The following is a 27,401-nucleotide window of genomic DNA, read 5'->3' on the forward strand; positions in this document are numbered from 1 at the left end:
GGTTTCTAAGCGTGGACCTGGGGATCGAACCTGTGTTTCGTGTTGTCTTGCTTCCAAGGCGAACACGTTGCCGCTAAGCTATCCTCTCGGGACAATTGTGTGGATCTGCATTTGAGACACCACTAATTTAGCTGAATATTGAACTACCCCAAAGAGAGCTTGAAGTTCCTGTTTGTGTGACCTGTAATGGGTAAATCATGCGATCCAACAACTGCGCCAAGACCAGAGAACTCCTACATGTTGAATATTGATCTGCCGAAAGAGAATGCAAGGTACCTGGTTGCGTGTCCTGTAATGGGTGGACTGTTTGGTCTAAAAACTGCGTCAAGACCAGAGAACCCCTATATGCTAACAAGGAAACTTGAAACTGTTAAAAGTAACACTACCTTTGGTGAGCCCAGAGCTGTAAATAATTGTTCATACTCAGTCTGAAGAACAAAGCTTCAAGATACTTCTTATGACATATTTTGACATTGAACTTGCGGAAAGGAACCATGGGACATGCTGCACTGGAACTATATTGAATTTCGGGAATGGAACCCCGCGACGTGATGTTCTGGAACTATATTGAACTTGGGGAAGGGCATTCTGACACTTAAAGGTGTGGAACTATGTTAATTCAAGTCTAGGAGAAGGTAAATTGAATAAACTGTTGACAATTGTGATCAACTGGTTGACATTTAGGGAAAAGATGCTAAAGAGTACAACTGAGCTGAAAATAGCTCTGAACTTTACTTCTGGAACACCGTTTAGTTTATGGGTGAAATCCCTATGCATTTTATTGTCTTGGTTGTGAGAGCAAGCATATGTTTTGGACACAGACTTTTCAGTTAAACTTACTGACAGACTTTCCTTAGTTTCTTTAGGTAGGGAAATCCCACTGTAGCATAGGGCAAATAAGGCCTTGCTCCATCGGGACATTTTCTTTAATATATACCTTTTGTTATACATTGAATCTGTTGTCTGGGTCTCCATCCATGATGCCAACCTCACAGGATGGCAGCAACAGGTCAAAGTGGGAGGTTGAGTGTCCAATCCCCTGGTTCAGACTTGTAGAGTGCCGCAGGGATCTTTTTTACCCCCACACCTCTATTATTTAATCTATACCTGCGCCCATTGATTGACATCTTGAGAAAACATAGGATGAATTCCTAGTCCTATGCTGATACTCCGGTATATGTTAGCATAGGCAATGTAGAAGATTCCTTCGAGAGTTAAGGTCTGTTTGGACGAGGTCAGTAGCTGTATGACAGCTAATTGGCTTCAGCTTAATGCTAAGAAAACTGAGTTGGTATAGGTCGGCCTGAAACATCTTGAAGCGGGCAACTACCCTTAAGTATCTCATTTTTTGGGAACAGATCTTCCTTTTGCCGACAAGAAAAATCTGGGCTGCATCTGGTCAATCGAAGTAGTGAGGCTCAGGTGAGCACTAAGGTGCAGTCAGTTTTTTATAATCTTCTCCTGCATCAGGTTCTACCCTATGTTCCACTGAATAAGTCGCCAGCAGTTCTCTGCATATTGGTTAACTCCCAATTAGACTATTCCAACAGTCTACTTGCAGGTATTGCAGCTAAACAGTGTCAACGGCTACAAGGAGCACAGAATGCTACAGTGACACTGGTGGTGGGGGTGAAGAAGTCGGCTGCTCATAGTTCGAGGATTCCGTCGTTCCTTGCATTGGCCACCTGTGAGGGCCAGAATTGGCTTAGAACAACAACTTGGCTCCGACCCATCTGGCAGCCGCAATCCACAGATATTGCCCAACCCGTTCGCTGCAGTCCGAGGAAAAATTGCTATTGAGAATTCCATCATCCTCGTGTGTGTCCAGGGGCAACCAGAGTTTTTCGATCTACGGACCCAGAGTATGGAAGAGACTACCCCAGCAAATTCAGGCACCTAATTTGCTGAGTCTCTTTCGAAAAGCTTTAAAGACCCATCTATTTAAATGAATGTAGTTGTCAGCTATGGGTTTTAACATCACTGGGCTCTCTTTATTGCCTACTAGTTGAATTTTGGTTCACCTGTCTCTTGACAACCATCTGATGATCCATCTGCACCTAAATACGATTTAGTTTGGCCGGTTGCCCAGTACAAATAAATCAAAAAAGTGCAAAAGGTACTGCCATAGGTGCACTTTTGGACCCAATCTAGCCATATCATTCAGGTAATTTTTTTTGTAGTTTTGGCAACCTGAAGAAAACATGGCAATATAAACTGTGTCTATGTCGAAACTGGTCGGCGATGATGTTGATGGCGACAACTGGGACCCTCCATTGTACAACTCTGATGATGCTTTCCAAATTTCTAGATTTACATTTTAGTGGGATTTCATAAACTCTTTTTAGTCTGAGAGATGATTTGTTTTTTGTGTCTCGCTTTTGAAATGCAATTAGGGATATAATTTTGTTATGTGCATTGTGAGCTGGTCTATACTGACTAAAGGTTTTTACATACTTTGCAATTATGTATTTCTAGGGCTTTCTAATCTTGCTGTCTAATTTGTTAGATGCTGTGTCACTATTGATTGATACATACATTTGTAAATAATATTTTCTGCATTTCTCCCAGGGAAACATTTCCTTACAGACCCAACAATTTTTCCTTTTTAAAATATTTATTTAGGTTTGCTTGGTGACAATATAAATTCCACAGTACATATAAATCACACAGCTCCAACACTTGAACAATTCCAGTGATACAGATCCAACTATAAACAAAACTGCATTACAAAAGTGACTTGACATCAACATAGAACCAGTCACAAAACAATGTTCCAAAAGGGTTTGCAAAATCAAAAATGATATTCTCTAAGAAGTAGACATACCCGCCCCTGTGTGTCCTCGGAAATGCTGTGTTTTCGTTCCTGTGCTCCAGTCCCAGCAGGCAACCGTGTTATCAAAGGATCCTGTTACAAGCTTCTGTTCATCAAACTTCACTGCAGCACAAGTGTGCGTTTGGATCCCATAGATGCACTGGCCTGTGCTCACGTCCCAAAGTTTTGCAGACAAGTCATCAGAACCTTTAAAACATCAATGCAGACAGGCTTACTTCATTGAACCCTCAGGCCATTGTGCCAGAACAGTGATGGCAACATGTAGCAATCAATTCATCTCTTTGAGCTAAAGATTTTGGGACAAGAGAGAAAGGTATCTGGGAAGTTAAAAAATAACACACAAAAGCCTGTTCTGAAAAAACACTTCGCTATGAACCATTACGTTCATAATGATGATATTAAACTAAAATTAAGCGATGGCAATGGATAATTAGTTGTTATATTCAGAGTTCCAAACAATACATTTATTGTTATTGAAAACATGTGCTAAAAGTCATAAAATCTGGCAAGTGCACAATAAAAAAAATTAAAGAATGGCTCTTTAACTTCCATTCATTTCAGAGATGTGAGAATGCTGTGTCGGGGTCCATTTTAGCATACGCTAGTTATGCAACATCTCAACGCTCATGCACAATTTAGGGACAACCCAACATATGAAAGTGACTTGGTTTATAAGAACGTATTGCACATGCAAGAAACAAAAACCCAAGTAAACCTCTCGAACGTGGGGTCTTTATTGAATTGCTTTAATTAAAGGTGAAGATAAGCAAGCACAGAAAGGGGAGTACTATGTGAAAAATCTCTTATCGCCAAATATTGAGAGCTGATCAGTATTTTACTGTCTTTCAAATTCTCATGCAGTCTATTGAATTGAAGAGCCAGAACACATACCATTAATACAAAACGGTATTGATAACTGGACAGGAAATTTAAACTGAATACTCTCACGAATCAAACCGTAACCTTTTGCTTGCATTACACAAACAAGTATTCTTAAAAGGGTATTTCGGTCAGATATTTTATTGGCCCAATTGATCTGGCATGTACTTCACAGCATACATCAATCATTCTTAAAATAAATTCCAATGCAACGTACCCACATTTTTCTCCCTTTAAAAATGCGAAAACGACATGTTGGGTACCTCCATCTTGTGCTAATCTTATCCGTTGATTCATCGCCCCAAGTTTAAGTGCCCTCACAGCAGTAATTCAGATCACCCGGTGCCAACATTATTAGATGCTCACACCCCAGTTCACGACCCTCTGAGGTCTCCAGTCAAATTTCCGACTGCACCTCCTCAGAGGTACTCTGCCTTTCCTCTCCTTCCCCCAGAAGCTCATGGTATCCCAAGCTCTGGTTCTCTCTAGCTTGGACTATTGTAACAGGCTCTTTCTAAATCTACCTGCCTCTACTCTCCGCCCTCTGCAACTAATCCAGAACAGGACTGCGAGACTTGTCCTTGGCCTCAAGCCCTGGGATCGTATCTCTCCAGCTCTGAAATCTCTCCACTGGCTGCCAGTGGATGCAAGGATTAAATTCAAAACCCTCTGCATTGTCCACAAGGCTTTCTGGGGTCTTGGTCCAAAATACCTTCAGCTATCCCTCCGCAAATACCTCTCCTCTCGAACTCTTCGCTCCTCTACCTCCAACTCACTCAGGGTCAGTCGTTTTTCTAAGAAACGAGCTGGGGGTAGATCTCAGTCTTCGGCCTCCCTCTGGAACAGCCTCCCTGCAACTCTAAAACTTGGAGAACCATCTCTGGTTCCAGAAGCACCTCAAGACCTTCCTCTTTTCTTCTGCCTTCGCTCCCTCTCTCCCCTGCTGATCTGTTCTCTCTTGGCACCATGCACCTGGCCACCCTCGGTCCTTTGGGCCCAGGTACCTGCTCATCCTGCCACCCTCCCGCACTGCCTCTGGGCCACCCCTTGCACTGGGGTCTGTATCTGTACCCATACAGCCCCCCCCTTTTCTTCCTGCACTTATCAGACCTACCCTGTCTGCCGCCTTAAACCTAGCACTTGCAAATTGCTGGCTGCATTACCACTGTTGCCTTTCTTATTTATTGTTATTTATCTGTTTCTCCTCTGCTTCGCACTTTCCACCTCTCCCCCTCTCCCATGCACTTGCGCGTTCTCAATGTCACTGGGCCTAGTAAGATTGCCGTTTTGTTCTCCCCTGTTCCCCTCCCTTGCCGCGCTCTGAAACACTTGTGTACGAGCGCGATAGAAATAAAATATCAATCAACCTCAATGCACGTCTCATGGCAATGTCCTCTGTGCGCAATCTATTTCTGATCACACAACGTTGGAGTTTGTTTTTCCTTCGTGTCAGTGTATTTCATTTAGAGCTTCCCTAACTTGTTCAGCTATGTGCCAATTACAACACACTGAGAACCGGTACTTATACTGCCTAAAATGAGTTAACTCAGTAGTTGCTTTTCATTTCTTATATTATGGACAAATGTCTGTACCAAACCATATTTACATATGTGTCCTTGAAAACTTTTAAAGTTTGAGCCTATTAACCTTGTCTTTTTAGAATGCCTTTCTGTAAGACAGCTGTTTTTTCGCTTGTCTTCCTTTACCATTCATTGCTAATAGGAAACCACTTTTCTTTACTTTATACAAACAAAAACGTTTTTAACTCTTTAAGTGCCAAGGGCGAGGTATCTCGTCCTTGGAAGTGCATACGCAGTGCCAAGGACGAGATAGCTTGTCCTTTTCGGCACCTTGTTTTGAGCGATCCCTGCAAAGCAGGGATCGCTCAAAACTGTAATCCAACCCCCGGGCTATGTGAGGGGGAGGTCCCCCCTCACTGCCAGGGGGCTGGATTACCTTCAGTTTCACGTCGGCGTGCATAAAGCACGTCTGTGTGAAACAAAGTAAATTCCCCGCAGCAGCCATTTTCGGCTGCTACGGGGAAGAGAGAAGGTAAGAGCCCTTCTTGCTCCGCCTCGATCTCCGGCTGTATTTCAAGCCGGAGATCGAGGCGGGTATCCCCTTTACAACGATACCCATTGTGTGGCATTGCTGCCCGCGGATCGGGCGCAGGGCGTGCGATCTGCGGGCAGCAATGTCACCGGATCAATACAGATCCGTTTGTGACGCGGGGGGGGGGTGTACTGCTTACTAGGTAAACGTCCCCCGTGGCTCCAAAGCAGGGGGCCACAGCGCCAGAGACCCCTGGGGGCAGATCACTGCTGCCCCCAAGAGTGAAAAGGAAAAAAAAAAAAAAAAGGAGGGAGGGGGGGGGGGGGGGGGGGGGTCGGAGGGGGTTTGGGGCCCTGCGGCCCATTAGACCACCAGGGATATGGCAAAAAGTGGTGTCCTTGGAAAGGGGAGGAGAGGGCCACCACAAATGGTGGGACAGGCCCCCCAATAGATGGGGCAGTAGGGTATGGGCACCCTGGGGGCAGATTGGCACACTAATGTGGCCATCTGCGCCAAGCGAACTTGGGTAAGCAAAAAAAATACAAAATCATAGGCTGCATTTTAGGGGGGCACCCTAAATTGGCAGCAAATGATGTACTGCAACGGGGGGTGGCCCTCACCCCCCCCACCCCAAATGGAGGGCTCCACCTCATGCAACCCTTCCTGGGGGCAGATATCTGCTCCTAGGAAGGGGCATCTGACCCCTGGGAGGGATGCATGAGGTGGGGTCCTCCATTTGGGGCAGGGGGTGAGTGCCACCCCCCGTTGCAGTATAACATTCGCTGCCAAATTAGGGTGGCCCTCAGCCCCCCCCTAAAAAGCAGCCTACGATTTTGTATTATTTTCATTGTTTACCCAACTTCGCTTGGTGCAGATGGGCACATTAGTGTGCCAATCTACCCCCAGGATGCCCAAACCCTACTGCCCCATGCATTGGGGGGCCTGTCCCACCATATTTGGGGGCCCTCTCCCCCCACCCCAAATGGAAGGGGGGGGGGCCTCACGCAGCCGGCCCAGGGAGGCCTGTATGAGGTGCCTCTGCCACCCATTTCGGGTGAGGGTGGAGAAGCCCCCCAGAAATGGTGGGACAGGCCCCCCAGTGGGTGGGTCAGTAAGGTTTGGGCACACCAAGGTGCCCCTCTGCACCAAGGCAAGTTTCGTAAACAAAGAAAAAAATTGAAAATGGTGGAACGGTTTTTAGGGGGCACTGTGGCACACCCCAAAGGGTCTGGGAAGTTTCTAATGGGATGGGGAATTGACCCCCTCGCCCCCAGCCACAATGGAGTGGGTGCCATGTCATGCAGCCCTTCCTGGTACCAGATATCTGCTCCTAGGAATGGACGCCTGAGCCCAGGGAGGAGTGCAGGACACCCCCCCCCCCATTATCTGCCCCTGGGTAGTAGGGCTGCATGAGATGGGCCGCCCCTCCAATTTGGCCATGTGTGGGTTCCCACGGGTGTCCTCTTTTGGAAAATGCGTGGGGTTCCCCGTTTCCCTTGCTGCTTCAACACCCTAGGCCCAAATCTGTAGGTTGCCCACATGAACAAATTGGGCAGTGGCGAAAGGCTTGGGGTTCCCAGTGGGTTACCCTTTTCCTTTTGCACCCCCGGTAGGTGCACCCCCACATGTGAGGTACCGTTTTCATTGGGACACCTGTGGGAACGCGGGACGGTAGGCCATGTGTTGTCGGGGGCGTGTCTCGATGGGTGAGCCGAGCGAAATGTGCAGAAAATGTGTTTTTTTCCCACATTTCGGACTTTGCGGGGGTGTCTGGGTAATAAGTTCTGGGGCGATTTGGGCAAATCATACCTGTCGGCAGAGCGTCTCAAATTCCGGTCTGAAAACAGACTTGGGGTTACTTGTGTTTTAGGCTTTCCCTTTGGCGGCCAGGTAGGTGCACCCACACATGTGAGGTACGGTTTTCATCGGGACACCTGTGGGAACGCGGGACGGTAGGCCATGTGTTGTGTTTGTGTGGTTTTCATAACGTTTTGACTCATTTGCTGGTGCCCTTTGTCACACAACCCTTTCATTTCCCAAATGTGCCCTACATTTAGTCGAAGCTTTAGGCACCATACACTTTTGTAACCTGCACAAGTCATCTACCCTTGAAAAGGTCTGCCTGTGCGCTTTCATAAAATGTATGCTTGCCGTTCCTCACCACATTGGTTTTCCCGATTTACACATGCTAAGTGCGTCTGTTCAGGCCGTGAGCGTAAAACACCTGTGTACCATGGCTCAGTGTTTGGCTTGTGGTATTGGTTGTTTTGTAAAACGCTCTCTCCTAACTGCAAGAGTCGGGGGAATGTATTGGAGCATTGCTTTTCTCAAAATCCATAGAAGCCATTGCCGTACCAAGCCACTCATGTCCCACACAGCTTTTTTGGCATTTTCCCCTACCTAGTGTTTGCCTGACCTACGCAAATCACCCCTTCCTAAACTTGGGATTTTGTCTACTTTTCAGAAATATATGCCTTTTCCTACCCTTTTCTCCCATTCCGTCTATGCATGTCCAATTGGCAAAAATGGCCAAAATCGCCTACCTCTCACAAACCGGTTGATAACCACATCAAAATAATTTTTTTCCATTTCCACTCAACCTGTTCTTGAAAGCCAGGAAATTGGGGAACCCAGCACAGCAAACCATTTGTTCCTATCTCTTACAAGGAAAACACCACAGGCTTCTTTGTACATCATTTTATTGGCATTTTTTGAAATAACCCAAAATGTTCGCCCTTTTTGCTCATTTTCTCTCACCCCCCTACAGCAACCTAGGATTCCTGGGTGGCGTTACGACCGCCTACATGTGGGGAAAAAAAGGAGCCAAATTTGGCCGAGATATCTCATGTAACAAAAAAGTTACAAGCCATTGAATGGCCACATACCGAAATCACCAAAAAAAGGCCCTGACACTGGGGAGAAATACCCATGGCACTTAAAGGGTTAATTACCTCACTGTTGATTCTGAGCTTCTTCACTATTCAGGAATTAAGAGAGCAATTCAGTCCTACCTGTACGAGCCTGATTATTCAGAAGAGGAAATCCTTGAAAGAGAGGAAACTCTAGACAATGTGGAATCAGATGAAAGTCATAATGATCAATCACCAGAGCCTGAACCCAGTCATATGGAGCACGTTTCCACCTGGTGTACCTGCAATCCTCGGGAACTTATGCCTACTCTGGTGGAGAACTTCAGTTGCAGAGAAAACTCTGGCTGCTTGGTCTACATTGCCGAAGAATACGCACCACTGCTATGCGTTACCAAGCAGCATAGCTTAAGGGCTGCCTGCCTTACAAGATCCGTGTTGCGAATGATGATGGTCCTTATGCACGTGCTTAGAACTACAGTCCGCCCCTTCGCAAACCAAGTAATGAGTAAGTTCACTCTATATATGTTGGGTTTGACGACCGAGACGGCTAACATAATATGTTGTTCCCCTACATCAATATAACTTGGATGAATATCTGATGAAAGAATTTTTCAGTAAACTGAATAAATTACTCATTTGAATCTAAAAACAAAGTGTTCATCTTTATCGTCTGAACAATTACGTTTCTTTCACTTAAGAATCTCCCAAACTGTTTTTGCTGGAATGCGCGTTCACAATTCTAATTGATCCCTACTTGAAATCATAAGTAGTGTCAGTACTTTGCATGAAAAGGTCCTTTTTAAAGCATAAGTGCCCTTCGGTAACTAATAAGTACCAGCTGATACTAGCATCATCCAACTACAAAAAGGCCATTATACTTGCTAAAAAAGACACCTATAACAAAAGGATCTTACAAGCGGAATTGAACACAAAAGAACTTTTTAAGATCTTAAAAGAATTGGCATCGCCGATCGCTCCTGTCGACAAATGCATCACAGACGCACTATGGTGCACGAACATCCAGAAGGCCCTCCTGGATAAAATAACCCGGCTACAATCTAAAATCAACGCGAAAAAATGTATGCTACTCTCTGACCCGGATTACAAACAATATCCTAGCAAGACCCCTACCGTTGAGCCTACGTGCAAACCATTTAATTTCTCCCCCTTGTCAATTTGGGAAGTGGAGAATATCATTAGGAAACTCAAATCTAACTGCCAAGGTGACGCTTGCCCTGCTCCGACCATCAAGGCAGCTGCACATGATCTAGCGCCGTTTATTATTAACCTTATCAATGCCTCCTTCATAACTGGAGTAGTGCCTGATAATTTAAAAGACGCTTGGGTCATTCCGCTAATCAAAAAACCGACTCTTGACCCTGCCAATCCGTAAAAACTATAGGCCTATTACCACGGTACCCTATTTACTAAAAATACTGGATAGAGCATCTTACCTGCAAATACAGGCTTACTTAGAGTCTAACAAACTATTGGGAGTGAGGCAATCTGGTTTCCGCCCAAGACACGGCACGGAAACTGCCTCGATAGATCTCACGACACAAATTCAAGTGCTAAAAGATAATGGTAAACTAGCACTCCTCCTACTGCTTGATCTGTCAGCAGCTTTCGACTTGGTCGATCACCAAACGCTCTGCCACCATTTGAAATCTGCAGCCCATTTTTCTGACTGCCACTTCCTGGATCAGCTCCTTCCTGGCGAACAGAACTATGAGGGTCTTCTCCCCTACTGATTCTGCTGAACCATCCCCGGTACCTTGCGGGGTTCCACAAGGCTCTTGCGTATCCCCTACGCTCTACAATGTCTTCACGAAGCCCTTGCTTGACATCCTTGACTATCTGGGAGTTACGTATACTAACTATGCGGACGACACTCAGATACTCATTCCCATCTCTGGAGACTATGCAACTGACAGCAAAACCCTTAACAATATCTACTCAGTGATACAAGCATGGATGGCGCAACATGGTCTTTGTCTTAACGACGATAAAACTGAGTTACTAATCCTCGACACACATGCTAAATTGAAGAAACTAAACTCTGCCTTCAAATCATTCACAATAGATGGTAACTCTATCACAGTCTCGAACAACACTAAAACTCTTGGCATTTACCTTGATGCCACATTATCCTTCTCCAGACAAACCAACGCAGTAGCAGCATCATCCGCATATACATGTAAACTAATCACCGCCTGCAGGCCGTTCATTATCACACCTAATTGTATCACACTTGCCAGAACTCTAGTTCTGTCCAAAATCGATTACTGTAACGCCCTCTATTTAGGTACCAGCCACAAAAATATTAACAAATTACAAGTAATTCAGAATAATGCCATCAGGGCAGCCCTCAACATCCCTAAGAAGTCGCATATTTCTGAGACTAGACGCAACCTGCGTTGGCTTCTGGTAGAGCACAGAATATCCCTCAAAACTCTGGCACTAACACAAAGTTAGGGCCAACCTCGCCCCTGCCTACCTCATGAACCAATGCACCTCACACACGTCCTCAAGACCACTCAGAACTACAAACAATGACCATACCGAGATTCAAACTCCAGAACTCGGGAGGTGCTAGCTTCCCCGTACTGGCTTCAAAGTTATGGAACACACTCCCTGCTTCTCTCAGATCACAACCCTCCTTCCATGTATTCAAGCGCAATGCCAAACGCTGGCTCCAGGACATGGACACCATGACAGTCTAACCTCCTCAGTGCATTTGCCTGCCTTCTGAATTACCGTTCTCTGTGTACCTGTCTTACTTATTTGCATCGCCATTATCTTTTGTAAAGATTGTGAACTCGATTTTCCTGCCTTGTTCTACTGTACTTATACTGATCACTATTATGTAACTGTAACGTAACGTCTGCAACCTGTATGTAAGATGATGCGCCCGGATGCCCATGGGCCTGGTTGCGCTTTACAAATAAACAAACATAACAATGCCTAACATTTTACAAGGTAGTGCAAACAAAACAAATCAATTATTGGGGTTCATTCAAGTAAACTATTTCTGTATCGCTTATGCAGGTGGTACAGACTTGTGGCATATCGTGCCTTTACATGGTGGATTCATGGAAGACTGGAATTTGGCATTCAACAAGTAATACCTGCTTGTGTGGTTCGAGCCATTCGCGAGGAATTCCCAGTGACCATGGAAAATACTGTTGATTTATACAGACAGAACCTCGACCGCAGCAGTATAATTTGTAGTGCGATTGCCATCCACTTTACCAAACAAAATTTAAAAAAAAATTTAAAATGATAATCCGAAGAAGTTAGACATATTTTGTAAATCCACAACACGTCCAAACATCTAAGAGTAACGTAAAAGATTGGTGTGCTTTAACAAGTTTACTGGTCTATCGCGCTCCCTGACAGTTGGGATGTATGGGCGTGCATTTGCAAGGAGGCTGGGAACGCTCAAGGTGCAGAATACCATGTACACCACAAAGGGTTCTTTTGCAAGGGGACCCTTATCTGCATGGCCACCCCAGATCCGGTGTGTCTCCAGACTCCCCTTTGAAGACCCTTTCCTGCAATCAACATATGTCTGTGACCTTTGACTGTATTCCGGGCCTATTGCGCTAGCCTCATCCACATCCATCCCCCCTCCACCATCAATGACAGTTGGGAGCTATGGGCGTGCCCTCGCAAGGGGGCTGGGAGGATGGGAACGCTCAAGGTGCCGAATACCATGTACACCACAAAGGGTTCTTTCGCATGGGGACCCTTATCCACATGGCCACCCCAGACCCGGTGTCTCCAGACTTCCTTTTGAAGACCCTGTCCCTGCAATCAACATACGCCTGTGTCCTTTGACTGTATTCCGGGCCTAATGCGCTAGCCTCATCCACATCCATCCACCCCCCACCCCGCTATCAATGACAGATCGCACCTGTGGGCGTGCGATCAAAAGGGTGCTGCACTGGCGGGATTGAGGTCCAACATTGTCATAGAGACCTGGTGGGTGTGAACAAACATGTCAGACATTAACATACACGCCCACTTCTGTAATCGGTTAAACACTGTGAAAGTTAAGAAAACCTAGCAAGTTCGACAATGGAAATCCCCAGCTTTCAAATTTTTACCTTGCTTGCTAAGCCGGCTCATCTGCTCTTCTAAGTAACCGTTAATCAACTTTTACTATTGTTTTCTGTAGTGTCAACATTCTCTGCTAGGCCACTTTCTATTGTTTTATACTCAATGTACACCCTATTCTTATTTTATTGTAAACATCTACACCATTATCAACTGTCCTACGCATTTTTATCTCTTTAATTAGCACATAACATTACAGAGTATTGTTTCCAAATGTAATCTTTCCTAGTGCATTTTATTGCACGTTTGCTTTAGGTGCCATTTTTTATAAAGTACATTTTTAACCATCAAAAAGAATGATGGATTTTCTCACTGGGATACTTTAATAGTAATATTTTTTTTGATTTCTTTAACAGATCATAGAGACAATCCCGAAATGCCTTCTTGCATTGTTTTGGGTTGCACAAATGGCAGCCATGCTAAAAGTACAGTCCTGCATGTATTTCCAAAGAATGTATTTATTTTGACATTTGTATAGCGCACCGAACACTGAGGCCTCTAGGAGCTTGTTGCGTAAGATGGTTGGTTACAGTAGTTACATTTTGCATTTGATTACAATGAATGAGAGAAGTTCTATAGCAAATACAGTAAAGTTAGGATACAATTCGATGCAGGTACAGGTAGAATGCTGGTACATGGTTACAAGTACCTGTATGGTTGTAGTTCTAGGTATCCTGGGAAAAGAGCCCGGTTTTGAGGCCTTTGCAGAAGAACCAAAGGCAGGGTCTGATTCTCAGCGCTGGGGGCAGCGAGTTCCATTGTTTGGCCGAAATCACAGGGAAGCTGCATTCTGCAGCTTTTTGACATCTGAATCTAGGGATAGAAAGGCGGCTGGAGTATGCAGATCGGGATGATCTATTGGACTGGGCTATGGAGATTTGTCTATCTAGATAGATCGGGGTGCTGTTTTACAGGCATTTGTGTGTAAGAGATTTTGTGATGCAATCCCGAACTGGTAGCCAGTGGATATTTCATCTGGCTGAAGAGATATATTCTTTTTTATGGATGTTGATTGCGGCTCTTACAGCATTGTTCTGGATGATTTGTAGTTTGTTAATGTTTCGGGCGTTAGAGCCTGCCAAGAGGGAGTTACAATAATCAATCCTCGACAGAATGAGGGTTCTGGTGAGGGTGATGCAGTTGTCACTGCTCAGGAAAGGTCTGCTGGCAATTATCAGTTTGGCTGGGTAGGTCGCTGCCGTCACAATTGCATTAACTTACCTTGTGTTAGGGAGAGCGGGGAGTCCAGATAAACTCCTAATGTTTTTACCTCTTTTGCAACTGTGATAATGTAACCATCAATGGTAAAGGATTTGTAGGAGTGAGGTAGGTGGTTTAGCCGAGATTGACTGCCAATGAGGTGTAGTTCCGTTTTCTCGTCATTAAGGCATAGCTCGTGTTGCGCCATCCTGGCTTGAATGGCAAGGTAGATTTAATTCAGCGAGTTGGAGTCGGTGTCATAGTTGCCAGTGATGGGTAGGAGTATTTGGTTGCCATCCGCGCAGTTGGTAAACGCGACTCCCAGTTTGTCTAGGAGGTCAAAAAGTGGCTTGGTGAACACCTTGTATAGTGTTGGTGATACACAAGAGCCTTGGGGCACTCCACATGTAACTGGGGCTGTGGGGGGGGGGGGGGGGCTGCCGCAGTGGTAGAAAACACTCTCATGGTGCAGTTGGATAAGAAGGATTCGATCCATTTTATAGCATTGACTGAGAAGTGGGCAGCTGGGGCAAGGTGTGGTGTTAGCATAGTATATTATGGTTTACCAAGTCAAAGGCTGCTGAGAGGTCAAGTAGGAGGAGAATGGCCAAATTGTCCTTGCCTTTAATCTCATGTATTTGGATTCTGAGGTCCAAGAGGGCGGTTTCCGTTCCGTGATGGAAGCCTGATTGGCAGAGGCCAAGGAAGTTGTGAGTTTCCAAGTATTTATGAATTTGCACATAAGCGGCTCAGTCGAGTATTTTCAGGAGGAGGGGTACTGTTGTGATAGGGCGGTAGTTGGTGGGGACATTAGAGTCCAGTCTGTTTTTTTTTGCAGTACCCATGCTCCTTTCAGGTTTTCTGGTACATTACTAGAGCAGTCTTTGATGAGAGGCTGGGCAGATGTATCCTTCACATCTGGATGGTTTCAGGCCATAGATGGTTTTGGTGGTTTCAGTGATGGTAAACCGGGGTGAATTTGAATCTAGGCGCGGAAGTAGGTAGTGTGGGGGGGCAGGTCAGGGGTCTGGGCAGCTGGGGCAAGGCTGGATTTCTTAGCATCGATTTTTGGAGTAGGGAGATTTTGCGGAGGAGGGCTTTTTGAATGTTCTTACACCAGGGTAGATCTTTGTTACAGTGGTCAGGTGAGGGGGCTGGTGATTCGAGTTCATGTAGTATAGTGAAGAGCTCTCTCATGCCCGAGTTTGCTTTTGCGATTCTCTCATTGTATGAGTTGCCTTATGATTGGATGGTGGCTGGTTTGTACTCCACGGCTAGGGTGTTGAAGTGCAATTTGTTCACGTGAGAGGGTGTTTTTTCCTAGCGCTCTTAGCAATTCTTTTTGCAGTTCGTAAATATTTGAGACTAGAAGTGTACCAAGACTTTAGGTGGGCTATTGATTTGGCTTTGTGGTTGCCCAGCGGAGTAACTTTGTTAATGGCGATAGGGAGAGTTTGGTTGTAGAGTCACCATGGAGGTGGGATTGGTGTTGGTGTGAGGGTAAATTGTTAGTCGTAGAAGGGGGAGCATATTTTCTGAGGTGATGTTTCGAGAGTTTGAGAGTGCCGCTGAGGTAGGTTGAGGCAGGATATTCGGGCTACATCGTTGAGAATAAGATGAAGTTGTGGTCTGACCGAGGGCATGGGTTGTTGGCTAGTATGTTGGTGTGGCAATTGAGGTCTGCTAGCCAGTCTAGTATACAACCTTTGTCATGCATGGGGTTGGAAATTCGATGGGTAAAGCCTTGCGCGTCAATAGTGTTTGCAAGGGCCAGTGCATGGGAGTCGTTGAGACCTAAATTGAAGTCCCCCAAAATGATGATTTTTGAAGAAGGCTTGGTGTTGGTCGAGAGGAGTTGTGCTATATCTTCCTCAAATGATAGCAAAGGGTCTGGGGATCTGTAGATTAGGTGAATTGTGAATGTGGCTATGGCAGACAGATTTTGAGTGAGACGATTTTTCCCGATGGTATAGCTTGGTTAGGAATTTCTCTGAAAGGAAGGTTATTTTTGCCAATGACAGCTACTCTGCCTCCTTTAGATACCAATCTGTCTTTCCTGAGGATAGTGTATCCCTCAGGGATGGCCAGGGAGAGGACAGGGCCAGCGGCTGGGTGCAGCCAGGTTTCCGAGATTGCTAGGCAGTCTAGGTCCTTAGAGGGGATGAGATCAGCAATGTCAAGGGCAAGTGCCAGGAGGGATCTAGCATTGATGAGGGCTCCCTTAAGGTGAGTTGTAGTATGTGTTTTCAGGTCGCCCAGAGTGGTGACTTATAGTCTTGGGTTCTAAAAGTGTTTTTTTTTAGATCCAAGTTCTATGGCTGAAGTTGGATTGCACTACAGCAACAGGGTATATAGTTGCAAACAAAAGAGGAAGATTACTTTGCCTAACTGTAAATTAAACAAACAGTCTCTTAACACACAGAAACGGTTCTTAGGGAGAAAGAAAATGAATACCGACTGGAAATGTCTCAGTTTAACAAAAACAGGTATAGACAGTGTCCTACCTGTCCCTAGTGGAAGAACACTCTGTGCCTGACAGGAGTGTCTGGCCCTAGGTAGTGGATGGTGCGCTGCCTACCTAACAGGGATAGTGGAAGAGAAGCCGACCCTAGTCTCTACCAATTGAAAATGCCTGTGGAGGTTCAAAGAACTCGAGCTCCAACCAATCGGCTATTATTACCCAGATAGGACTGAATATTAGATCCTGTCAGTAAAAGCTCACTGGTGGAAAACATATTTGCAACCCTGGGAATTTTTTCATTAGTTTATTTACCCACAAGCGTGAAATATACTAAATACATTTGGTTGTGCTCCAAAACATGTTCAAAACAAATGCCCATCTGCTTTGGACCGCTTAAAACTCACTATACGCGAGTGCAATTGTAATTGTATTATATCGTATCCCTCCTTGTTGTCTGGAATATCAAACTGGTAATGGGACCCTGCATGACCCGTTGGTCGACCGGTTTCGATGGCATTCGAAATTAAACCATCTTCTTCAGGACCATTGTTTGTAATGTGTTGATTCACGTTCCAACACGTCACTGTGTTTTACAGTAAAGACGAGCGCCTCCGTCTCCTGTGGGGAGACAAAGATCAAAAAGCAGGGTGCAAGTACCCCGTTGGCTTATGGAATCTGCATTGTAGCAGGATTACAGCCGCATTGTGTCAAAAACATGTGTTAATCTTAGTTTTGTTAGAAAAAGGAACTGGTCCTTGCCATATCATTGACTGGCTGTGCAATTTCTCTGATAGACAAATGACGGGGCGGGGAGAACGAAATAACAAGTGTGTGCTCATGGTTATATGGGATCTACCTGTATGCGGGTATGGTTCTGAAAAGCATGCCTGTTTATAAATCAGTATAGTTGGATTGGCATCTGAAAGGGAATCCACCCACCTGATGTAAGTTGGTGGTCTGTGTGGACCGCGGAGCAACGTGGTAAAAGCCTGCTTCTTACTGTTGTCAGCAGGGGAGTCTGACATCTCTAAAGGAATGAATGAGAGCGAGAACGAATGCTGTAACAAGTGCAGAAAGAAGGTGGATGTAGCATGGCGCTTGAGTGATCACAAATGATTGCCGCCTGTCACAAGTCCAGAAAGGAAAGGTGTAACGTGGCGCTCACATGGGCGCGAGTGCTTACCTTGCTGTGCTGATTCTATCTGCATGCAAAAGTCCCTGTACGCTCACTCTGGTGGAACAGGGCGTTTCTCGTGCGAGTGCGGATCGAAAAGAGTTCTGCGCTCGTCACGAGGAGTGGGGTCTGTGGATCATGCGACCACAAGGGAGAGCAATACGTGGTGGACATGATGGAATGGGCTGGAGGCATGGTGTTGTACCAAGTGGATCCTATTTGTATACAAGAACTGGGATAGCAAAAAGCAATTCCCATGAATATGAAAAACATTTTGGCAAGTAAAAAACATTTCATGCAATTGAATGTGTGGATATTTCGTGATGTATTGTAATACATACTACCCACTCTCTGGCAATTATTTATGCTAGGTTAGATGTCATTAAAGCGGCACCAAGCTCTTCCTATATGGGAATCTTTAATGGATTTCGCAGTCCATATATTGGACATGTTGATTTTTTTACAAAGGAGATGACGGCTACCTCTAATGTCCTAAGACAAGCTAGTAAGGCATAAAGAAGTGGCCCACAGTGGTGCCGTATAGGCAGTGTAAGATATGCATGTTGACAGAGCATACCAGCTGCTTGTGGCCACTAAATGGCTTCATTAATGGATTGTGCATCGTGTTGGGATTGTTAGTGTTACAGGGGTATCGAGGAGAGTGGCACTTCCTCAAGTAGCCAGAGATATGCTGATGGTGCATAGGCAAGTGACTCCTGATGGTTGCGCTGTGTGGACATCATAAAATATGCATATTAGCAAGGCACTACAGTTAATTGCTGCCACTGGATGACTTAATTCAAGCCCACCTTACATGTGCTCAGTAGAAAAATCCACATTTGTTCTCTCCTTAGCAAGATGTCATGGTAGTTGCCACCTCACTTCGGAGGTTTAATTATTTCAATAATTGTCCATTTGAAGTCATCAGAGTGGCCTTCGGCTACAAAGTGGGAGACAATGGGTGCCGACAATTTGCCTGTCCTAATGACAACCTATGATCAATCATGCTTTTGCTCACTTGCTGTGTGGTCACCCTATGTACTTTAACTGACACGGGCAGGTAATCATATAGACTACACCTTCGGTATTGCAGTTGGGATTTGTGTGCTTCCAATGGTGCACTGGCCACATGCCGAATGACCCCTTGGGGGACCCGAATTCCATAATGTGGGCTATGTGTGTTCAACTATTGGGTCTTGTAAGACAATAAAACACGTAAATGAAGACATTAGGCCTGCATAGGTACGTGGGCAGGATGTAGTATACGTATTACTTGAAGATGTGGGTTTTCAGTTGTTTCCGAAAGCGTTGGTAATTGGCTTCCATCCTTAACTGGCCAGGGAGGTTGTTCCAAAGGCCTGCTGCGGTTATAGGGAAGGATTTATCTGCCCTATTTTTAGTCTGAAGGGAGCTACCACTATCAGACCTTTTTTGGCTGAACTTAGCTCTCTCGTAGGTTTGTATGGAATGATTTTAGTTTTCAGGTATGCAGGGGCTTTGCCAAAAATACATTATGCGTGAGGGATTTAAATTAGACTCTCTCCAATGTTTAGCCAGTGAAGTTCCTTCCTGGCTTCGCTGATGTGCTGATTCCTGTTTTTTTTGCTTAATGATTCTCACTGCATTGTTTTGCAGAACTTAGTAGCTGTGGTAGCAGTTATTAGCTCTTAGAATTAGGGCATTGCCATAGTCTAGGCGAGATAAGATGGTAGCTCTTGCGACCGTGGCACTATTTTCCTCAGATAAGTAGGGTCTTATGGCTTTTAGTGGGCGCAGGTGGTATGAGTACGTTTTTGTAATGTAAAGGGTTTGGGCATCTGATCCCAGGGATGCTTCTAGCATCATCCCCAAGGTTTTAACCTTGTTTAGGACCTTAATTTGGGTGTTTTCTCACTGATTTTCCAAAGTGTTTTCTTGTCCAATGTGGGTTCTTTTTCCACTCATTTTCCCTTTTTCTTTTGAGTTTTTTTCTGTTCGAGGAGTTCCTCGGTGAACCACTCATGTTTTTTGTCCTTGGGCCTAGAGGTTTTGGTTCGGAGTGGAGCTTCTAGGTCCACTAGGGCCTGTAGGTGGCTAAGTAAGTTGCATAGGGTGGCCTCGCATGTGTCTTCATTATTTCCCTGCGTTTCAAATGTGTCTAGACATTGCATCAGGTGCTCCTTGCTGATGTTTTTATAATTCCACAGTGTTTTTTTTAACAGGGAGGTTGGGAAGTTTGGGTTGTTTGGGTTTTTGAGTGGGGGGGGGAGATATGGAAGGTCACACTGTAGTGGTCCGACCATATACATGGGTCAGTTTTATATTCTTGGGATAAGAGGTTGTTGGTAACAACCCAATCTAGTAGATGACCATTGTCCATGGTGGGATCGGTGTTCATCACTTGATAGTCTGTTATTCAAGAGTTTCTCCAGTTTAATGGTCTCTTTGTCTTTGGGGTCTCCCCGCCACCGATTGAGATCTCCTAGGAGTGGTGGTGTTGGGTCCTTTGATCATGTTGAGTTGGTGTGTTATTTCTTCATTAAAGTTGGGCATGGAGGTAGGTGGTCTGTAAACAATTAAGTTGAGGCTACTATTATTGGTTTGGAGGTGTTTAAGGTGGAGGATTTCAGTACCACTGCATTGTATTTTAGTCGGGAACAGTTGAATGGTGTCTTTGGCAATAACTGCCACACCACCCCCTTTGTCCTGATTCTCTGTTGGTGTAGTATATGGTGTAGCCCTCGGGGACCGCTAGGTGGCAGGTGGGGCCGACGGGCTCTTTTAGCCAGGTCTCGGTGATACACATGATATCAATATTTTCCACAGATATTTTATGAACGCTGATGGCATGTTTGTTGATGGAGCGTGTATTCAGAAGACATCTTTAGATCTGGGGGAGGATGGGAGGGCACTATCATATTTTGCAGTGCATACATTACACACATAAGTTGCATTTTCTGCAGTCCTTCAGGCCGTCACCTTCCTCGGGCTTCCTCGGTATCTAGAAGGGTTATCACCTTGTTGCCTATTAAGCCGGGTGGCTTCAGAATAGACCCTTGCTGCTAAAAATGGATTAATAGCTTTTCAGTGAAAGTTTAGTGTTTGAGTTCCCCACTTGATAATCTGTGGTATTAACCCCCCCCCCCTCCTCCAGGTGTATTTTAGTCTTCATTAGAATATACATTTGGTTGCATTTTATTTTTATCTGTTCTAATTTGTGCCCTCCCCCACTCTCTGTTCACTTTGAAAAACAGGGGCAGGAGTCTCATTTTGCAACCATAAAGAATCCTATTCTGAATCACTCCGGCCGGCCTCCTCTCCTGTTGGCTTTGGCTTAATGAAGTGTTAACATGTAAAATTAGCAAGTGCTTCTCACTTCAAAAGGGGTACAGCAGCCTTATTGTGGTCAGCCTTCATTGGAGGCAGGTGGTGGACAGGCCAAACTGTTTGTGGCTGAGCTGTCGGGGGAAGTAGGAATTACAAAATCAGCATACTGCAAAGACAGCCCAGCAATTTAGACAACTGCTACTGAGTTGTTATAGGTTCAGACCTGCCTATAAATGCTGTGGCTTTCTTTCCCCCCCCAATTCCTGCTGGTAAATGGGTTTTAAAAAAGGTGGCTGGATCCGGCCCCCTCACTTAGCCGTATGAGAATTTCTGCCCCCATCGCGAAATTTGGTTCTGCCCCTGTAACAAAAATCAAAACTTGGGACCCATGCCTACAGGCAGTGGCATACCGAGCGGGGTTAGGGGGCATGGGGTGTCAAGCTGTCCCCCCACCCCCCTCCACAGGCTCTTTTGAGAGCCCGACCGTGAATTATGTCACTGGGACACCTCAATGAGGGTGCCCAATGGGAAAGGTGTCCCGCTAGAAGGATAATGTGTGCTGAGCAATTCCTGCTCAGCACAATCATCCTGGCAGCAGGACACCTGACCCTTTCCGAACTGAGAGGTGTCCTGCTGCCAGGACAATGTCCCAAGGTCCGTGAGCTAATGTGAGCCATTAGGCACTGATGGGAGGGAGCAAGGGGGCTATTAGCAGGGACCTTTGTCACTTTAGAAATGTGCATGGGAGGGAGTGATCAGCATTGAGAAGGGTACATCATACTGTAGGATCTATGAAATCCACAGTGGATTTGTTAGGCTAACATTAATCTGCATGATGTTATTGTGACTTTGCATGAAGGATGGGAAGAATACAACTAAAGCCATCCACTTATATTGCAATATATTTCTATAATGAAGTATATAGTGTAAAGTTAATTATGAAATGGTAGTTTATGTAATGTGCTTTTCTTCCAAGGCATGGCTTTAAATAAAGTATTATTTAAGCACATGAAATGCAAAGGGAAACCTTAATAAATATCTATATCAACTAAATCTGTGAAGATGTGCTCAGTTGCTTAAATATATTTTTCTCAAACGGCAAAAACCATGCATTAATGGATCACAAAACACACTCCTTACCACATGGATAAGACTGGTAGTATATAAAAGAAGGTGTAAAACATGACGCACAATATATCCACAGGAATTGCACCTACACGTAAATCCGTATATTCCTTTAAAACATGTCTTTATTTAATTCATTATAACACTCTTAAAATGATCATATTACATAAAATTCATCATCCAACACACAAGATATAAAACATATAAAAAGACTCAACTTTACAACACATAACAATCCCAAAAAATCGGTTTAAATCTGCTGATTTTTACATTGACTCCGTGTGGGACTCCACACTGAAGAAATTTCTTTTCAATATCAGTTTTATTAGTATTTCCTCAATAACCCAACTTGTACAAGTTTCTGTCCTAAGAGCACGTATTACTGTGGGACATTCATCAGGGGTACAGATGGTATGTGTTTGTATCTGAAGGTGGATTGTATCTCTTTCCTGGCACTTTCTTGTCGCTCTGGATATAGCTAAAAAATTGACACCTGTTGGATAGAAACAACGTATATTACTAACTTGTATGGTAGTTTTGTGTCTATTAAATAGACTACAAACATCATCACCCTGATCCAAAAAAGGGGTGTGAGGTAAATATCTTACTTGACATACCTTCTGAATTGTGGTGATAACTTCCACAAGCCTCACCAAATCGTAGATTTTGGTGACACACGACTTCCAAATGATTACAGGAGGTCGCTCACAAACTGCCTCTCAACTTCTATAAAAAGAAACACACAGATAGAATTCCTAAACTCATTTTCAACTCAGGTGAGGACTGTATATGATCTATTGTCTTTAAGTATCCAAGTCTTACTTACAGCACTTCCATGTAAATCAGGACTCCAGGTGAGGATATGCCTCCAACTCGATAGATGGTAGGGTGGGACGGCAAAGTTAAATCTCCCTGTGGAGTCAAAAGAGAACCAATGAGTTGTGGTAACCATTTGTCTCTGGACACTTTATTTAGAAAAATCCCCTTATATAAGGGAACTTCAATCAAGAATAGGGTGAAAGTTCGCCCAAACTCTTAAAACTCTAGGGTTACGACCAATAATTAAATTCCAGGTACTCTTACAACCAAATTACTACGAAAGGTGATAGTATATCGAAGCTACGAGCCACTATATATACTATCCCTCTTACCACGTGTCGCTTGGAACTCTCAAGTTACGGCAAATACGACACAAAAATTGGATACCGGGATTTTTTTATGACTGGAGTACTGCTAAAGATAATTATATATCTAAGTTGCGAGTCTGTACACACACTCCCTCTTACCTTGAAAAACCGAGTGTGGCCTCTGGATAGATCCCAGGTAAGAATACGCCACCTAACACTGAACCCAAAGCACTTTTCAAAATATTCATGTGACTCCGTCACGTTACACGAAAAACGTGCAGACGTCACGCGTATGAAATCGCGTAGTGACGTCATCACGTGTCGCGTAGTGTCCACAAATCGCGTGTGAAACTGTAACTAGAGGCGGGCATACTGAAGCTCACTCCCTAACACCCAAAGCTGTAGGGTATATAATGAGGAAGGAATAAAGAGGAAAGATCATGAGGGAAAAAAAATTGAGGGAAAAAAATATAATAATAAGGTAAAGAACATCGCTGACCATGCCCCATGAGGTATCAAAACAATGTATTGTCATGGTAAGCTGTGATATAGTTTGTAAACATAAGTATAATCAATAGAATTGTCAAATAAACACAATCACACAATCACCGAATTGCCATCTATTTTTCAAAGGTACAGTCTCAGCATCTGTTCAAACCCTTTTGTCAGCAGTATACGATCCTATTACAAAATTGTAGAACAAAGCCATGACTTTTTCAAAGGTGCATCCAAAACATCTATTCCGCCCCTTGTTTCAAATATAATAATGAAAAACAACATTTGGCACGATGATGATATTACTACATTCTTAGATCAACTTCATAATCATCAATGTGAGGATCAGTAGACTTCAAACATGTATTCTAGGAAACTTCCTAACACCAATACATCTATATGTACAATTGTAAATAGAGACTAATAACAAGAATGACTGTATAGAGACGATGTCCCTTATGCATTGTGCCACTCTATATTCTCGTTTAAACCCTGGATATGGCTCTTAGTTTGGAAAATTAATTTTTGCTCCAGACTTAAAAGTTTCTTGTTAATCAAATCTTGTGTTTTACCTTTTATATGTTTCAAAATAGTCCAATAAAAGTCTGTACTTTTATGATTTTTTTCCAAAAAATGCTTCACGAGTGGTGCTTGTTCCACCTTATTTTTGATGCAACTCTTATGTTCAGTCATTCTTATTTTACATTTCCGATTGGTTTTACCAATATAGATGTATTGGCACGGGCATTTAATAACATATACAACATTCTCTGTATTACAGTTTGTATGCTCAGTAATGTTCCATTCTTTATTGAGACCTAAATCTACTTGGGTTGTTTTGGTGGTCTGTGCACACATGCTGCAATTGCCGCATGGATGATGTCCTACAACTGGAGGTAGATCCCACAGTCTTCTCTGTTGGGTTTCTCTGATTCTATTGTTTCCAATGTCGTTCCTCATCACTAGATTGCGTATCGTGGTACTCTTCTTGAATGCCACTAGTGGTTTAACCCTTTCCTTAGGCATCACCTTCTTCCAATTTTTGTTGATAATGGCTTTAATCTTATAGGATAGATTACTAAAAGTATTTACAAACACTAATGGATTCTCTTTACATGTCTTATTCTGGTGTAAATGGTGGTCAAATAGGGCTTCTCTGTTGTTATTAAATGCTCTCTTCGCTGCATCTTTAACTAGACGTTTGGGATATCCTCGGTTAGTCAGTTTCGTAATCAATTTGTTGGCACCTTCCTCATATGACTCTCTCGTACTGCTATTCCTCTTAATACGAAGAAATTGACCAAAGGGTAAATTATTCTTCATTACTCATTTTCATGATGGTCATATATCGCAGTCTAAACCTGTTTCAAGACAATATAGTGTGTTGGCTGCGTTACATAGATGACATTTTTGTCATTTGGAAGGGCAGTGTAGAAGAAGCCAATGAATTCAACAAATGGCTGAACACACAAAATAGGTACCTTAAATTTACTATGAAAATGAGTAATGATACGATTGATTTTCTGGACATTTCGATATACCATCATCAGGGTACCTTATTGATAAAACCTTATAACAAAGCAACAGATAGAAATGCTCTTCTTCATTATTCTAGTCACCATGCCCAACATGTGAAGAATAATTTACCCTTTGGTCAATTTCTTCGTATTAAGAGGAATAGCAGTACGAGAGAGTCATATGAGGAAGGTGCCAACAAATTGATTACGAAACTGACTAACCGAGGATATCCCAAACGTCTAGTTAAAGATGCAGCGAAGAGAGCATTTAATAACAGAGAAGCCCTATTTGACCACCATTTACACCAGAATAAGACATGTAAAGAGAATCCATTAGTGTTTGTAAATACTTTTAGTAATCTATCCTATAAGATTAAAGCCATTATCAACAAAAATTGGAAGAAGGTGATGCCTAAGGAAAGGGTTAAACCACTAGTGGCATTCAAGAAGAGTACCACGATGCGCAATCTAGTGATGAGGAACGACATTGGAAACAATAGAATCAGAGAAACCCAACAGAGAAGACTGTGGGATCTACCTCCAGTTGTAGGACATCATCCATGCGGCAATTGCAGCATGTGTGCACAGACCACCAAAACAACCCAAGTAGATTTAGGTCTCAATAAAGAATGGAACATTACTGAGCATACAAACTGTAATACAGAGAATGTTGTATATGTTATTAAATGCCCGTGCCAATACATCTATATTGGTAAAACCAATCGGAAATGTAAAATAAGAATGACTGAACATAAGAGTTGCATCAAAAATAAGGTGGAACAAGCACCACTCGTGAAGCATTTTTTGGAAAAAAATCATAAAAGTACAGACTTTTATTGGACTATTTTGAAACATATAAAAGGTAAAACACAAGATTTGATTAACAAGAAACTTAAGTCTGGAGCAAAAATTAATTTTCCAAACTAAGAGCCATATCCAGGGTTTAAACGAGAATATAGAGTGGCACAATGCATAAGGGACATCGTCTCTATACAGTCATTCTTGTTATTAGTCTCTATTTACAATTGTACATATAGATGTATTGGTGTTAGGAAGTTTCCTAGAATACATGTTTGAAGTCTACTGATCCTCACATTGATGATTATGAAGTTGATCTAAGAATGTAGTAATATCATCATCGTGCCAAATGTTGTTTTTCATTATTATATTTGAAACAAGGGGCGGAATAGATGTTTTGGATGCACCTTTGAAAAAGTCATGGCTTTGTTCTACAATTTTGTAATAGGATCGTATACTGCTGACAAAAGGGTTTGAACAGATGCTGAGACTGTACCTTTGAAAAATAGATGGCAATTCGGTGATTGTGTGATTGTGTTTATTTGACAATTCTATTGATTATACTTATGTTTACAAACTATATCACAGCTTACCATGACAATACATTGTTTTGATACCTCATGGGGCATGGTCAGCGATGTTCTTTACCTTATTATTATATTTTTTTCCCTCAATTTTTTTTCCCTCATGATCTTTCCTCTTTATTCCTTCCTCATTATATACCCTACAGCTTTGGGTGTTAGGGAGTGAGCTTCAGTATGCCCGCCTCTAGTTACAGTTTCTTAGACATTGTCACACGCGATTTGTGGACACTACGCGACACGTGATGACGTCACTACGCGATTTCATACGCGTGACGTCTGCACGTTTTTCGTGTAACGTGACGGAGTCACATGAATATTTTGAAAAGTGCTTTGGGTTCAGTGTTAGGTGGCGTATTCTTACCTGGGATCTATCCAGAGGCCACACTCGGTTTTTCAAGGTAAGAGGGAGTGTGTGTACAGACTCGCAACTTAGATATATAATTATCTTTAGCAGTACTCCAGTCATAAAAAAATCCCGGTATCCAATTTTTGTGTCGTATTTGCCGTAACTTTAGAGTTCCAAGAGGGATAGTATATATAGTGGCTCGTAGCTTCGATATACTATCACGCGATGACGTCACTACGCGATTTCATACGCGTGACGTCTGCACGTTTTTCGTGTAACGTGACGGAGTCACATGAATATTTTGAAAAGTGCTTTGGGTTCAGTGTTAGGTGGCGTATTCTTACCTGGGATCTATCCAGAGGCCACACTCGGTTTTTCAAGGTAAGAGGGAGTGTGTGTACAGACTCGCAACTTAGATATATAATTATCTTTAGCAGTACTCCAGTCATAAAAAAATCCCGGTATCCAATTTTTGTGTCGTATTTGCCGTAACTTGAGAGTTCCAAGCGACACGT

The 27,401-nt window shown here is 43.6% G+C and overlaps 1 protein-coding gene across 10 annotated transcripts in view; it reads right to left on the reverse strand.

Moving 5' to 3' along the window:
- The window catches only part of FBXW2 (F-box and WD repeat domain containing 2), a 434,117-nt gene that overhangs the window by 226,813 nt on the left and 179,903 nt on the right, over positions 1-27,401 (reverse strand). For all 10 annotated transcript variants that reach the window (XM_069609490.1, XM_069609495.1, XM_069609489.1 and 7 more), the window contains one exon: positions 2,825-3,019. In XM_069609490.1, the coding sequence (XP_069465591.1) occupies positions 2,825-3,019 (195 nt within the window). The remainder of the gene's footprint in view (positions 1-2,824; positions 3,020-27,401) is intronic.

This window comes from Ambystoma mexicanum, chromosome 8, assembly GCF_040938575.1.
Source record: "Ambystoma mexicanum isolate Mex_15411 chromosome 8, UKY_AmexF1_1, whole genome shotgun sequence".
Lineage (NCBI taxonomy): Eukaryota > Metazoa > Chordata > Amphibia > Caudata > Ambystomatidae > Ambystoma > Ambystoma mexicanum.